At 53.8% G+C, this 16046-nt stretch overlaps 1 protein-coding gene across 5 annotated transcripts in view; it reads right to left on the bottom strand.

The window, feature by feature from the left end:
• The window catches only part of TSPAN9 (tetraspanin 9), a 188643-nt gene that overhangs the window by 70401 nt on the left and 102196 nt on the right, over positions 1 to 16046 (bottom strand). For 3 of the 5 annotated variants that reach the window (XM_059184526.1, XM_059184527.1, XM_059184528.1), the window contains one exon: positions 9226 to 9305. In XM_059184526.1, coding sequence (XP_059040509.1) covers positions 9226 to 9288 — 63 coding nt within the window. In that variant the 5' untranslated portion in view covers positions 9289 to 9305. Of the gene's footprint in view, positions 1 to 9225; positions 10099 to 16046 lie in introns of those variants that run through there. The other 2 variants (XM_059184524.1, XM_059184525.1) reach the window with 2 other exon arrangements.

Genomic DNA, 16046 nt, shown 5'->3' with positions numbered 1-16046 from the left:
GCCCTGATCATCACTAAGTGGTCACCTCCTAACCGGTTTCTGTTTAGCGCTGGGACTGGCAGAGGGAAGGCACAAATCGTCAGTGGGTCATATCCAAGTACGCGTAACTCTGATCCTGTTTTTACAGGGCTGCACCGAGCCAGCTTGGAAGCACAGATCCAAGAAAAGCTCAGTCTAAAGTCAGCAGAGGAAGGAGCTTGATTAGGATGACCTCCCAGAGAGGTTGTAGAAAGAATAGGTGCTCTGAACCTGGCTTCAGATCCCAGTTCTGTCGCTTTCGAGCTCTAATTCGGGACAAAATCCCTAGCCTGCCAGAGCTTCCAACTTCTTAGAGACAAAATGTGAAAAATCCTACCTCACCTCATACCTCATCAGCTACTGTGAAGAGTTGATAAGGGAACAAAGCAAATAGGGAAGTGCCCAGTGCCATGCCTGGCCAACTACAAAGCCCCACTATGCCATAAGGAGGAGTGGCTAGAAGGCCTGCTGGTGTCCTCCTGGGGCCCTGCCCTTCTCCGTCCTCACACGCACAGGGGTTCTACTGCGCTCTGAGGGGAGGGTGGTGTGGTGTCAAAGGACGGAAGATCAAAGTCTCTATTTAACAAGAGACATGTAAGGCCTTCATGGAGAACGTTATGACAGCTTATAGAAGACATTAAAGAAGGTCTCCTATACGAAGTATACCATGTCCATGAATACAAACACATGGCTAGAATACAACTGATATTCATGAATGGAAATACAAAAATAGCAATTCTCCCCAAGTTGATCAATAGACTCAAAGCAAAGCCAGTCCAACCACCAACAGGGCTGCTTGCCTGGTGGAGGGTGGGGAGAAGGGTTGACTGATCCATCAATTGATTTTTGGTGAAACTAGACAAACTGATCCCAAAATTCATGTTTGCATAAATCTCTTGGGAGAACCAAAGGCCAAGAACAGCCAAAACATTCTTACAAAAGCATCAGATGAGAGGATTTGCCCAACCAGATATCAAGACTTAGTATTAAGTTGTGGTCATCCACAGCAGAGCCATGACTGACAACTGGAAGTTATGTAGCTGCTCCTTCACAGATGCTTCCACAAGCCATGTCCTAGAGAAACCCCTGTGTATGTACACCAGGAGCCTTGTATGGGAATGTTCGCGGAAGTATGTTTAAAAAGCAGGAAGTAATCCAAATGCTTATCATCAGAAGAATGACAGCAGAACTCTAGGGAACAGTGACAATAAATGCATGACAGCCACACATACCAACAAGAACCAATCAATAAATGTAATACTGAATTTAAAAAAAAAAAAAATTCAGGGGCACCTGGGTGGCTCAGTCAGTTAACCGTTCGACTCTTGATATGGGGCTCAGGTCATGATCTCAGGGTCATGAGACAGAGCCTGCTTAAGATGCTCTCTCTCCTTCCGTCCCATTCTCTCTGCCCCACCACCCGCCTCTCATCCGCAGTTGCTCTCTATTAAAAAACAACAAACAGATGATTCCATCTAACAGAAGTTTTAAAACCAGCCAAGCCAAATCAAATGATACAGTGTTTAAGGATGCTTACATACGTGGAAGCACTACAAAGAAATACAGCAAACACAAAACGTCAGGATAATGGCTCTCTCTAGAGGACAAGTTGGGGGCATGCTCAGGAAGGGGCTCGCAAAGGTTTCATGAATATAGCTCGGGTTTTAGTTCTTTTTTTTTTTTTTTTTTAAGATTTTATTTATTTATTTGACAGAGAGAAACAGCCAAAGCAGGAACACAAGCAGGGGGAATGGGAAAGGAAAAAGCAGACTCCCCACTGAGCAGGGAGCCTGATGCAGGGCTTAATCCCAGGACCCTGGGATCATGACCTGAGCTGAAGTCAGACGCTCAACAACTGAGCCACCCAAGTGCCCCTGGTGTTTTAGTTCTTAAGCTGAATGGTTGGTATGTGTTCTTTATGTAATTTTTTTTAACTACATGAATTTCATAGAATGTATTCCAACATTTAAAAAAAAAATTTTAAGTGGCTGTTTTTCTGGTTAGTAAATTGACCTGGACCTGGAACCCCATGTGCCCTGTCAGTCTGCTCAGGTCACAGGCCTATTTGCCCCACAGAGTCCAACACTGAGTGTGCCAGAGAGAGGGACCCACCCTTCTAGCACACAGGGCCAAAGGCCTATGGGGACCCTACAGTAGGACCACGGGCCCAGCCGGCCTGCTGCCAACCTAATTCACTGCACCAGCAACAAAGTGAAGCAGGGGCAGAGTGTGGGCCACCTCGCCCAGAAAGGTGGGAGGTAAGTATATAGGGTGGTGGGTACCACTGCAGGCCCTAGGAGCTGAGACCACACCCCTCCCCCACCACCTTCCCTTCCCGTCCTCCATCCCAACAGATCTTCCTAAACTTCATGGATCCCAATTTCTAGCACATATCCCTAAGACCAGAAGACATGTGGAAAAATCCCCAGTCTGAAGAGACATGTGGGGCCCCTTACAGGGCTCCAAAGCCCTGCCCAGCACTGTTGCTCGAGCCTCTGGGCATCCGACGCTGTGAGAGGAGCTCCCTGTGCATCCCACAGGCCCAGCTAAGCAGCATTCCTACAGAATGCATCCGCAGCCTCATCTGGGCTTTATCACAGCCCTGGAAGACACTTGATACCATCAAGTGTAAAGAAATCCAGGAACCAAGAAGTACGGCAACCTTCAAAACACAGGCATTGTTCCTGGAGTCTCTGACTCAGTAGGTCGGTAGATGGGAGGGAGGGACAGGCAGGCAAGGGGACATGGCCTCTGTGCATGTACAAAAGGTCTCTGGTTGATCTGAATCTATACCGTCATGAAGAATCTCAGAGCAGACAAAAAGCTCTAAAGGCAGTAGCCGTGTCTCTGTTCTTGGTCAGTCCCCTTCCCCGGCCCCAAAACCCACTACAGCAGGACCTCCCTGCGGACCCCAGTGCACTAAGCCACCCAACACAAGGGAGAAGACTTGAAACCCCACAGGCTTCCCTTCCAGGGGCTTCTCCGGGTCCCCTGGGAGACTTCAAAGCTTGCTGGAGCCCAAAGAAAGAAAAGGCAGAGTCCATCCAGACGGAACCGCAGACTCATGATGTTAAAAGGTATTTTAGGTATCCCCTGAAGCCCCATGACTACTTAAAGAAAGCGTAGGGGGGCAACAGCCTACCTCCATCCTGTTCTGTGCCCCCAGCTGCGGACCTGCTCATCCCTTGGACCATGTGCCACTTGTGCTGTCCCTGCCCCAACCCCCCAGCCCCACTTCTGCTGGCAGATTAGCTTTCAAATGTGAGCAGGGACAAAGCTGGCTCAGAAGACTTAACTCTGCCCGACGGGTTTAGCTCAGCTTCAAAGCTTCCTAACTGGAACCAAATAAGCGGGCATATCGCAGCTGGAAGGGAGAGGCCGGAAGGAGGGGGAGGACGGGGGCATGGCTCTAAGCTGGATTACCTACAGCAACAGCTTGCAGCCTGAGTGACACAGCGAGGCCTGTCATGGTGGTCACTGCCGGAAAGACCAGCGAGGCCTGTCATGGTGGTCACTTTCCTCCGACCCCTGGGGACAAAGTCAAGAACACCCGCAGCCTCAGGTGCACACTTCATGGCAGGGGAGGGCCCCCTCGTCATCAGAAGCCACATCACACTCACCACCCGGAAGCCACTCTCAACGGGCACCACCCAGACTGATGGTGCCCTTTGTTTCTCTGGGTTCAGTCCATTTCACGGGTGCAGGACCCTCTGTCTCTCCCCGGGGCTACAAGCTCTCCCCAGGCACAGGCTCTGGATCAACTTGTCTCCATCTCTATCCCACCTTGTCCTGTGCCTGGAACCCCACCTTCATCTAGCCCACAAACTCCTACCCATCCTGCAAAATCCAGGTGTCACTGGATCTGCTCTGATTTCTTCATGTATCTTCTCTCTACTAAGCAGTATTAACTACTTCTATTAAGTAACTCAACGGAGCACCTACTGCTCAGAACTAGAACTGTTCGTTTGACTCCTCCGTTGGACTCTGAGTAGCTCAAGGGCCTGGCTTACAGCAGAGGCTCAGTCAGTGCACACAGGGCCCAGTACCCACAGTGCATCCAGTCAGCCCTTTCAATAGAAGAAACAAAAAGACCATAATTCACTAAGTCTTTTGTCCAAACTAGGAAACTCAGACAGTTTTTTCCCCTCACCCTTTATCTCTGATGGATGCAAACATTCTAGAGAGGGAGTGTCAGGCAGCCACCATGCAGGGCTGAGGGAGGGAAGGACAAGTCAAGTCAGGCCACTCAGGGGCGGGGTCCAGGCCTGCTGCTGTCCCTCCCTAGAATTCTGGGGAGGGGGAGATGGCCTGGCTCTAACCCCTTCTTTGGGTAGGAGCCCTTAGCCCTGTGTTCAAATGCTTGGTGGAGGACAGTCCAGATGACCTCTCGATTCCGCGACTTCCTGGCCTGAGAAAGCTGATCCACCCTCTGCGAGCCCAGTCAGCCTGTTCTCACCAACTGGAGGCTCCTGTGCACGCAGCGGGCATTCAGTAAATAGTTGCGGCATGAGTGAATGGGCTCAATTGGGACCCCAAGAGCCCAACAAGCCCCAGAGTCCACTGCCAAGTTCAGCCAAGGGCAGCCAGGCACACAGAAGCACGGCAGGGGGAGGGCGAGGCCCCCATCCTCAGAAAAGGTCGGTGGTGTTTTCGGGGCTCTTCCCTGGCAGGCCAGCCAAAGGGAGGACAGACCTGTGGCCCTTCCCTCCAGGTGGGGACAGTGCTTGCAGCTGGGAGTTTCTCTTTTCTATCCTCTTCCTCCCCGCCCCCTCTTGATTGACAACAGTGCTGGCTCCGACATCATTTAAAAATAGATATTAAGACATGGAAGTTTAATTTTTAATGCTTTGGAAAGGAAGTGAACACAGAGTTGGCATTCCCTCATGGCCACGTCCTGGGGTCTCGGAGCACCAGCCCCCTCTTCCTGCGCAGAGCCCCGCCTAACCCACCCAGAAGGCCTACTTGCCGGGGCACTCTGGGGAAACAGCCCGATGCCTCATGCCCAAGCATTTCGGGAAGCCTCCAACTCTTGTTGCCCAGCTCGGCCAGTCTCCTACTTGGAGAGGCCACGTCCCAGACCCATTTAGACCCTGTTGAGATCCCTCAGCCTGCTTACCACTTCCATTCCCTGACAGAAGGTATCCCACAGGCTCAGTAGGACACCCAGGCCATCCATCTCCGCTCCTGGTCCACCACGGAGCAGCGGGGAGCCAGGGAGCCCACAGAGGAACTCACGATGCAGCCAAGCCAGTAACGAACGTAAGCCTCCATTGTGGCTAGACAGCCTTAACCAAGTGGCCAGCACCGAGAGAGCAAGTGAACAGCCTATGAGGGGCCAAGCCACAAAGGCCTGACCCCGCTTAGGGGAGGTTAATCAGGGCATCCACCCAGCACCCTAGGCGCGGCCGCCCTACCCCAACCTTTCCCCTGTTCCAGCAGACACACTGAACCCTGCCTCCTTGGCTAATTGGCCTTTATTAAGAGAGCAATCCACAAGGAATAGACTTTCCAATGGAGCCAGAATGTCACTGTTCTGCCAGCCCTGATTTGAAGTGATGGGACAGCTCTGCTGGCAACCATGAAAAGTGACCATTATCCTGAGTGGCAATTATGCCAGCAACCCCAGGCCCGCCCCTGGCCCCTCCATGTCAGATAAGAGCTGGATTTGGGTTGGGAGGAGCTGGGCTGAGAGCACAATCTGCTGTGTGGAGAAGGTGGACACAGGCCCCTAGAACCCAAAGCCCACCCCTGCACTCTCTCTCTGCCCTGCCCAGGATTTAAAGCTCTGAGTCTCCTTTGCCCTCCTGGAGAGGCTCCGATTCACTCCACCTCTCCCTAGAGAAGTCCCCCAGACGGCCCTGGGAGGACTCAGGGAAAAAGCTGATGGAGGGAACTTCCCAGGCTTTCCACTGCTGGGGGAACACCCTGGGGTGTGGGTTTGACTACTGGTATACAGGCCCCTCAGGGTGCTGCCCCCAACAGGCAGGCACCCAGCAGTCGGTAAGTCACCTGTCTTTTTCTTGGTAAGGAGGAGAAGTGCTGGCTGCATAGCCCCTCCTCCTGCCGGCCCCTGGTGATGTCACCCGGGCCCTCAGTAACGACAGAACCCTAGAAGCTCCACCCAGTGGCCAGGACCCAGGATTCTCCCACCCGTGGGGGGGTGCAGGGTGACAGCTGCACCTCTCCTGGGCCCTGGGAATCCTCCCAGCGGGCTCCGAGAAGGCAGGGGTGTGTGGCAGCAGTGGTGGCTTTGGAGAAATACCAGGTAGGCTCCAGGATCTATAGGGAGATCTCTATCTATTGATTGTGGGCCTCAGGTTCAACTCTAATGCCTCGGAAAAGTCTCCTTGGGGGATCTGAGCCATGAGACTAGAAAAAGTGATGGCTACTTAAGTCCTAACAATTGCTCTGGGTCCCAGAGGGTTTGGGCTCTGACCAGCCCTGCATCCCTCCTCACCCTGACCCTCTCACTCCCCTCCAGTCTTCGTGTGTGCACTGGAAAGCAGAAGAAGTGGCCCAGCGGTCCTGCCTTATCACCCACCCCACCTGCCCTTGGCCTAGACACCTTCACCTTTTGCTTCGGCTCTTCCCTCTGCTCCCTCACTCCTATGAAGCCCAGCACCTGCCTGCAGGACGTCTTCATTCAAGTAAAGCACAGTGACCTGCCCTGTGCCCAAATTCTGGCTAACTCCCTGCTACGTCCTTCCACCTCCCAGGGAACACAACGGCGGGCTCTCTTACACGTGCAAGCCTCCATTGCTCTTCTGCTAAATTTCCACCTTTCCTACTTCATCATCTCATAAGTGACTAGCATAAAAGAACTAGGTCTTTGAGATCCAATGTCTCCCAGCTCGTAGCATGTCACAGGAATTCTGAAAATACTAAGTGATCAGAAAAGTCAAAGATTTGGAGAGAGAGACTCCTTGCCTGGTAAAAGAGTGGTGGTAGGTAGCTCCTAATTAGGAAGAGACCTTGCTGTAACCAAAAAAAGAAAGCCACTCCATCAATCAGCTCATTAACTTCTGCCAAGCTCTTAAGGGAAGATGAAAAGAGTTGCTTTTCGCCCCACAGCTAAGTTGCTAGGAGAACCTTCAACACAGGCAAGTTTGAGAACTAACTTCTCTTCCCTATCGAGCGAGCGGGACTCAGGAATCTCTACCACACAATGGATGTGGATTTACCACTCTGGCCATCCATTCATTCACTCACAAACTTATAATGAGTGCCTCCAATGTGCAGAGCACCAACGCCTGGGCCATGTATGGTGGGGGGGGGGGGTGCGGGGATGAAAACTAAGTAGGAACTGAGCTGGAAAAGGAAGAAGCCACAAGCAGCTATACCTATTCTGGCCAGCAGATGGCGGGATGGGGGTGGGGAGGAGGGCTGCTGAGTGGGAGGTATTGGCAAAGGCCCTGCGCTTCCTATTAAGGGTTTCCTAGTGAGTGGTAAGATATGCAGAGATGGGGGCAAGGCAGAAAGGTGGGTTGAGACTACGAACAAGGGCAGAGAGGGAAACTCCGCAATGAGAGTAAGGCAGCATTCGTGTAAATCACAGACATCAAATACCCACCACCACTTGGCTGACACTGACCAGGAGCACCTGGCCCAAGGAGGCCATGAAATCATTCTTGACATTCCAATGGTTCTGCCCCAGTTCCCACAGAACTCTCAGCACAGGGCAGGTTAACACCCTAACAGCAGTGCCCGCAGGGCTCCAGACCATGCAGGCATCCAGGGAAATTCAACTCAAACAATCTCCAACCGGGCTCCCCAAAAGAGAAGTAGCGGCCTGCGCCCCAAGCTGGAAAGGAGGCTCCCTCCCCAGAGAGAAGGAAAGGATGCTGGACGTCCCATAACTAATGAGGTCAGACATGAGGGAGGCCATTATCACAACAGCCTCCACTCCCCTACCTCGAGACTGGAAAGGAAACCCAGTTCTTAAGGGATAAAGCAATTTGCTCAAGGTCACACGAGAAGCTAACACAGAACCAAGACTAGATTCCTTCTTCTTCCCACTCAGCCCTGAGCTATCCTCTTCTGTGGGAATAGTCACCGCCCCCCACAAACACCCAAAAAAGTTTTGTTAGTTAAAGCTGGTCACTTCACACACGTGTTCAACATCAAAGCACAACTGCTTCTAACTAGCTTCACTGTGAATGACTTTGTCCTGCCCCCAGTGCTCCTTCTGGACCATGGGTGGCTGACAGGCCCTGGGGCAGAGCCAAACATCTGTGCTGACTACGCTGGGGCTCTGGCAAAGAAAAACGGAGGCAGCAGTCGCAATGAAGGAGCCATTAGATAGGAATTTGAGAAGTTTTAAAATCTGCCAAACTTGTATTCCTTTTTGCACACATGCACACGTGTGTGCCCATGGCCTTCAGAAGCACAGAGAACCGAGAGCTATTCCAAGTTGCCCCACTCACTGACCCCTTCTCTAGAAAATCATCCTTCACCGAGGACAGGGCACTCCCTTTGTCCCTTTCAGTCTTTGGGGCTCTGGGAGCCTGGGAGGGCTGGCTGGTGTCCCATGGTGGGAGCACATGGCCAGCCCGCTCCCTGCCCAGTCCACTGCAATCCCTCAAAAGCAGCTGCCTGCCACCCGATGGCAGCAACCCTCCCTCACTCTCCTTTTCCACACATGCCCTAACTCAGGGGCAGATCTGCAGGCTAACAAACACATCCCCCGGCTTGGGACAGGAGCTCCTCTCCTCTTCCAAAGACTCACTGAAGGAGGGAGAGGAAGTGATCTCTGCCATCCCTCCCAGCCCCCACCTCATGCCCACAAAACCAGGCATACTGTCTTCTTGTATATTCAAGAAGAATACAAGAAGAAACTTGAAAATCATCCACATTTGTGCCTGTCTTCCACTCAAGGTCACAGCTGTTAAAAATTCTGGCCCCACACCGATTTCTGCAGGTTACCCGGTGGGGGCACTTGCACCAGGGGAAGGAGGTGGTGGCAAACTTTGCCAGCCACTGAGGAGTAGAGTAAGTCTCTCCTGGAAGACAAGCAATTCGGAGCCTCCATTCAGCCACCAAGGAGAGAGAAAGATGAATGAAGGGGGGGGGGACGATTTTTTAAAAACACGCACACTTACCGTTGTGCAGAAAGCAGGGCAATGCAGCACCACGGAGGAAGAGGGGAGCACGCTACGGTAAGCCCGGAAGAGGAGAGGTGGCAAAGGAGAGCTAAACGCAAGGACTTACCCAGAATATCAGATTGAAGAGGAACATCATGTACTTCAAGCAGCAGAGGCAGCCCCTGGCCATGTTGCACTTCTTAAATTCTAGGAGAAAAACAAAGGATAGGTCCAGGTAAAACACCACGTACTTGCTGCCTTTGGGTGCATTGTACTTGTCAGTCTTGACGCCAGCCTCGGCGCGGCTCTGTCCCCGGGAGCCCGCGGTGCCGTAGAAAGCGCCGGCCGTGAAGCCGCGGCCGAACGGGCGGCCCGAGGTGGACGGCTTGGCAAAGTCCGAGTCCTTGCTGTCCAAAGATGGACTCCGGTGGATCGAAGAATCCTCGCTACTCGACTTCTCCATGCTCGCGTCGTTCCCGGGGGGCGCGAGGGGCGGGGGGCATCGCTCCCGGAGTGGGACGGAGGGGGCGCCCAAGTCGGGCACGGGCGGCGGGTGGGCTGGCGGAACCCTGAACGCCCTCTCTCTGCACCGGGGAGCACTCCCGGCCAGACCCGGTGCTCAGGAGCCGCTACCTCTCGGACGGCGCCCCGCTCCCAGCCGACTGGCCCGGGAGGGCTCTGCGGTGCGGCGCGGCGTGGCGCGGCTCTACGCGCGCTCGCGAACGCTCTCCGGGAACTGGCTGGCCTGCGTAACTTAACGTCTTTGGGGAGGCTGCAATTTGATTTCTCTTTCCAGAGCGTCAGCTCGCCTCCCGGTGCACCGGCCGCTCCACGCGAGGCACAAGGGCACCAGGATCCAGGTCCCCGGGCACACCTCTCCCTGCCCAGCCCCGGCGCTGAGCCCGGCCACTTTGCGGGCGCTCCGCCTCCTTTCGCTCGGCGACTTTGCGGAGCTGCTCGCCGGCCCTGGGCTGCCCGGGCGCGCGGCGGGCAGTGCTCAGAGATCCGCCGCAGCTGCCACCGCTGGGCTTTCCCTGCGAAATCCCAGCCCCAACTCCCGACTCTGAAATCGCCGGGAGCCCCCTCCCCGGGCCCTCGGCCCCGCCCCCCTGCTTTGCATTCGGCCAATGAGCACTGGGCCTGCCAGGGGGCGGGCAGCCTCCCCCTCCCCAATGACACATTATCTTTAATAGGATTAGCGTTCTGCTGTGTGCCTATACCAGTGCGCCGGGAGCCCTCGCTAAATGTCAAGGGCTCCGGAGCTGGGGGTGAACCAGAACCTTCATCGGAAGGCGCTGGTCTCTTCCACGGGAGAAAAGGGGGCGGCGAGAGAAAGGGAATGGCTGGAGATAACAACGACCCAAGGAAACCAGAGAAGAGGACTGGGGAGGACAGGAGGAGGAAAGAAGCGCGGCCACTGTCGAGCTGGCCGCCGCCCCCTGTGCACACGGGGCCAGTGGAGGCACACGGTCCCTCCACTACACACGCGCGCACACGCTTTTGCACACGTGGATCTGGCTACCGCACGCAGGGAAAAGAGACCGCAGCGGAGGGGCGAGGTGTGGGAAAGGCGCTTGGGGCCTCCGCGGGGCGCGCGCCGCCTCCCCGCCCCCTCCGCGCGCGCGCGCACGCTCCAGCACACACGCGGCTCCGCGAGACTCCTGCAGCTGCGCGAGCCCCCCCCAACCCCCACCGCCCCTGCGTTCCCGGGTGGGATGCCGTGCTCGCTGGGACCCCAGCTGGGCTGAGAAGAGTAGGTGGCAGAAGTAGTGTCCTGCCTTGCCCCTCTGAATCCTGCCTGTGCCAAGGGTGACGTTGGAGTGCTCTTGGACCCAGGCTGGGTCCTCTCCCATGAGGACTGCACAAAAGGGGCTGGTCAAGGGAAACAGCAAGAAGAATGCACTTGCTAGGGGCTAGGGAACACCCAGGAGGAGCCCTTTACCCTGCCGTAAAACACTGCACCTGTGTCCCCTGGACTTGTGCGTAAATCTGCACAGCTGATCAGGAGAGACCATAGTTGGCAAACAAAGACAACTAAAAGACTTGGGGGGGTGGGGGGGTGAGGAGCCCACGTTTCCTTTCTGTCAGCAGAAAGAGTGCTGAGAACCCCTGAGAGGGGCTTCGTATTTTTGAAGCTCAGTACCCCAGCACCCAACACCCGGCTTGGCCTCTAGCAGGCGCTAGACAACGATGACTGGATAGAAGAATTCCTGCCTTCCCTGGGGAGCAGGAGTATGATATGTCCAACCTGGATCCCATCAGACATGTATTCCACACCTGCTATGTGCTGAGCCAGGCCCCTTGAGGAGACAGATACAAGGCGTGCTGCTCCCCGCCGTTCAGACACACACAATCTAGTCCAAGGTGATGAGCAGGGACATAACTGGCTATGGTGGAGGCAGAGAGGGACACTTATTCCAATGGGAGCGAATTGAAGACCCTCAAGGATCCACTGGGGTGGCCCTCTATGGAGTCTGTACCCTCTCTGGCTCAGAGGCAGCAGGGGCTGGCTCTCAGCTTCTTTAAAGGGACCTGCAATGGTGTTACTATCCTAAGCCCCTTCCCCACTTAGAGGGCAGCCCAGCAGTGAAACCTAGGGAGTGTCATGGCCATGGCACCTTGATCTCCTGCCCTCTGGATGCTACCCACAGATGAGAGGCAGGTGTCTGGCTGGCTCCCTACTGACCCCACTGCCACCTGACTGGAATGGCTGACGCCTTTTGTCCTCTTCAGCCTCGACCGACTCCCATGGGCTCCCGGCTGCCACTTGGTTCTCATAACATTACTTCTTTGATGCAGGAGAGATCGTTTACCAGCTGGACTGTGAGTCAGGAGACCTGTTTTTCACTCTGAGCTCAATGTTGAGCCGTATGATCAAGGACAAGGTGGTTTTGCCTTTCTGAGCTACTATTTCTTCCTCTTTAAAATGTGGATTAATAGAGCCTACCCCCCGAGAGGTGTCGGCAGAATAAAGTGAGCTGGCAGATGCAAGACCAATGTGAGCCTTGTAAGCACTGAGCAAATTCAAGGGCCTGGTGTCACTAGCCTCAGAAAGACTTGGTGTCAGCACGGGCCCTCCCAAGCTGGCCCCCTCCTAATATCTTCCTCTCTCTCTCTCTCTCTTTTTTTTTTTTTTTCATCAACTCACACCTTGTTCAGTAAGAATAGCATCTGCCTTGTCCCTAGATCGTTCCTCCTTCATTCCTGATTATAAGTGGATTCAGGCCAGTAATTATTTCCTCAGCAGTGGAGGCCCTGATGGGCCAGGATGAAGGAGGAGGTAAGAAGAGGAGGCTGCCCAGTATAAAAGTTCTGGTCACTCCTGGCCACCTGTGTCGGGAGGGCATTGAAGGCCTCAGTCCATTAACAAAGTTCAGTCATGTCCCATCAGGGCACCCAGCTTAATCATCATCAGGATGTTAAGAACAACAGAGAACTGCAAGGCCTCATTATATCCCAGGCACCAGATCACACACAGCAACTGAGTCTTCCCGCCAACCCTATAGAATAGTGATATTATTATTCCCATTTCACAGGTAAGTAAACTGTATGATTTCAAAGCCCATTTCTTCACTCTCCTGGACTCAAAACCTAGTTCCCAACCATGGGAATCTTCCAGTCTAAAAGGCAGAATCTAAAAGCACAACAGAGAATCTGAAATTTCGTGTCCTGATGAGAGGTCATAGAGAAAAGGACTTCATAAAAAAGGACCTAAAAAAAAAAAAAAAAAAGCCTTCTGCCCCCACTCCAAGACTGTACATAGAGAAGCCCAAAGAAGAATGATACAGCCAGTTCCATGACAGGACCAGCAAAGAGCTGTCCCTTATACCCCCTGGAGTGGGTGTGGCCAGGGACAGAAGAGTGTGAGGGCACCCCGGAAGGCGTGGGTTTGGTACACTGAGGGGCAGTGAGGAGCCAGGCCTGCCTGGAGCGGGAGAAGGTGCCTGGGAGTCAAAGTGGGCTACTGGGCACGGCTTTGCATGACACAGGAAAAGTCTGGACTTCATTCTGGAGCTCCCCAAGCAGTGGAAGCACATGACAACACCGGTGCCCTAGGAAGCTGGGCCTGCAGCATGGAGAGGTGAGAAGATCCGCCGCTGTGGTTGCCCCAGCTTCTGAGATTGTGGGTGCAGAAGTAATGACCAGAGAACAAAGGTGGCCTGAGGCCCCATGTCTCCTGCCCACCCCTGAGCCTTAGCTGCTCGCCATGCTCAGGGGAGCTGGAAGACACAGCCTGCCCTTGAGGATCTCTGAGCATGTGAACAAGGCCGAGCTGCCTTGCCTTATTTTTTTTTTTTTTTTTTTTTTTAAAAACAACAACGAAAAAAAAAAAAGTGAAGCAAGTCCAGAATTCCCAGAGGGGAGAAAGAGAAGTGAATACGTGAAATCAACATGCAACGTCTCTGCTGACTGGCAACTGGGGAGATGTGGGCTCAGAGTAAATGCCAAGCTCTCTCTGCCTCTTCCTGAGTTTCTCGGGCCTGCAGTGTGAGCCAGAGCTCTCAGCTTTGGTCTCTCACTCACCCACACGCAATCAGAGCTCATGGGCCCACACAGATCCCCTTCCTGACCTGCACTGAATATTTCTGTGATCAGCAGCATGCATGGCTCATGGGGTATCCTGTACCTCAAACAGGGCAGCCTTGCGGAGAATTTAGGTTAGACACGAGGTGGCACTTGCTATCCTAAGGAACATGTGAGATGGACCACTGCTGTAGGAGAAGGGAGTCTTAGCCCATCCTAGTTTTTAAACTCCAAAATTGGGATCTTTTTCAGCAATACAGAAAATGCTTTAATTGCTAAACAAACAATTTACCAATGGTGTCAAAAGAGAAGAATGTCCCTAAGCAGGGGGCCCATATCCCACAATGTGTGCATGAAGGCTCGGGAGCAAGGAAAGGTTAGGAGGGTCCAGAGGCCAGAGCAAGGCTCTTTGCCAGGGAAATTAAACAGCTACAAGGTCATGCGTTCCCATACTTGGCCAGGATTCAGGGAGGACAGTAACAATACCAGTGAAAAGATCAGAGTAAAAAGAGAACTAGGGGTAGTTCTATTTTTTTTTTTTTTTATGTGTTTAATTTCTGAGACTTGTAAGGAAAACACACAAGCAAAGAGGGTTTGGCTGCAGAGGCAAGGTCCACCGTTAGAATGGCTCAGGACAGCATACCAAGGGTGACCCGGTACTTCGTTCTCTGGGGAGAGGTTTGCTCCTCCCTCCTGAGTCCCCAGCTGTTTGTTCAGCCTGCAATTATAGTTTGCCCACATGCCTCTGCTCTGGCCACTGGGCTACCCAAAGGAGGGAGGGGCTGAATCTGAATCACCTCGTCCCTGCACCCCGCCCCAACCTTCCACCACCCCGGGGCCTGTCACAGGGACCACCATGGGATAGGTACTCAGAATGTGTCAGCAGGTAGAGAGGAAGGGAAGACCACCATACCTAAGTCCTGAGTTCTAAGGAGAGCCTGAGAGCCCCAAGTTGATTAACCAGAGGATGGGACCCAAGCCAGAAATCTATGGAATTGTTCCTGGAAAGCAGGCTATCTGAGGCCATCAGAACCTGATGAGGGAACTCAGGAAATTTAAATTTCCCAACTACAGATAACAGAATGGAAAGGCCACAAGGTCAACTATTTTGTTCACAGCCGTATCCTCGACACACAGAGCAGCGCAGCATGGTGAGGAAAGGGACAGATAGATAAAGAAGCTTTGGATCAGGGGCCATTTTGGAGGAAGACTGGGGAAAGACAAGAGGGAGAAAACAGGAAAGACCAACAGGAACCAGACAGAGACCAAGCTGCGCACGGACCCCTTCCATCCCCGGCAGGCCACGCCTTTTGGAGGAGCTCTAAGGACCATGCAGGTCCCCCTCCAGCTGAGTCCCTGCTGAACTCTAGTCCCTGTGAGCTCCCCAGAGCTGTGGTCACGTCTCAGAGCCCAAGTGCTGGCTGTTAGGAGCCCTGTCAGGGACCACTCCTGGCCACTGAGAAACCATGACTGTGAAGGGTCCCTTAGCTGTGTGTCCGCACGCCACACATAAGAAGTGAGGTGAGCATCCCGGTCAGAGCATGTGCTGCTGACCCTGCGGGCAGTTCACTCTGAGGAGACAGGGTCACGGCTGTCGACCAACTGTACTGCTCATGACCCGGTCAGGAGTGCTGCACGTCAGGCCTCCAGATTGCAAGGAACCAGGTGGAAGGTGTGTTTGGACCGTCAGGAACACCAGCACTACTCAGCACATACCACATGCCCGAGTGGCTGTGGGCCAGCGGGGCCCGGTTCTGTGAGAAGCCAGGGTGTGTGCTCAGATGGCATCAGTGCCCCCTGTCTGAACGGCCATCCCACCCCGCCATGGAGGGCCGGGCTCTAGCGAAGTAATGGCATGGAAACCCTCGGGGCTTTGGGACTAAATGGATCTGAGTCCCAACCCCTTCTGGAGCAGGTGACTCCAGAACTGCCGGGTGACCTAGAACGACCACTTCCCCCCATATCTCAGTTTCCCCAACCACAAAATGGAGATGATAATGCACACTCCCCCAGGCAGGAAGAAGACCGAGATTAAAGGTGAAAACCACAATGTACACAGCACAATGTCCAAAACAGAAATGTTTAAAGGAATTGAGGCACTCTTATGATTACCAGCATGATTATTAGAGTAAATACGGTCACAGTCCCCATTGACGTACAATGCAGGGAACAAAGATAGGACGTAATGGATGCACAATAGTCAGTGGCTCCAATTCTAGGGGTAAGCACCTCCCCCTCAGTTCTGGGCCCCCTTCCCCTCTGCCCAACACACCTGCACTTGGCCATCCCATCCGTTCCAGGGCCATTCACCTGCTGATGTCCCCTACATGTTCACCTGGGCCTGCCCCTGCTTCTGAGCCCCAAGTGCATGTACCCAGCTCCCATCCAGCAGCCCCACTGGCTGCCTCCCAGGCAGCTCCAATT

The sequence above is a fragment of the Mustela lutreola genome, chromosome 8 (assembly GCF_030435805.1).
Source record: "Mustela lutreola isolate mMusLut2 chromosome 8, mMusLut2.pri, whole genome shotgun sequence".
NCBI lineage: Eukaryota > Metazoa > Chordata > Mammalia > Carnivora > Mustelidae > Mustela > Mustela lutreola.
Note: the sequence above shows the minus strand (reverse complement) of the source record. Positions and strands in the feature narration are given on the sequence as shown.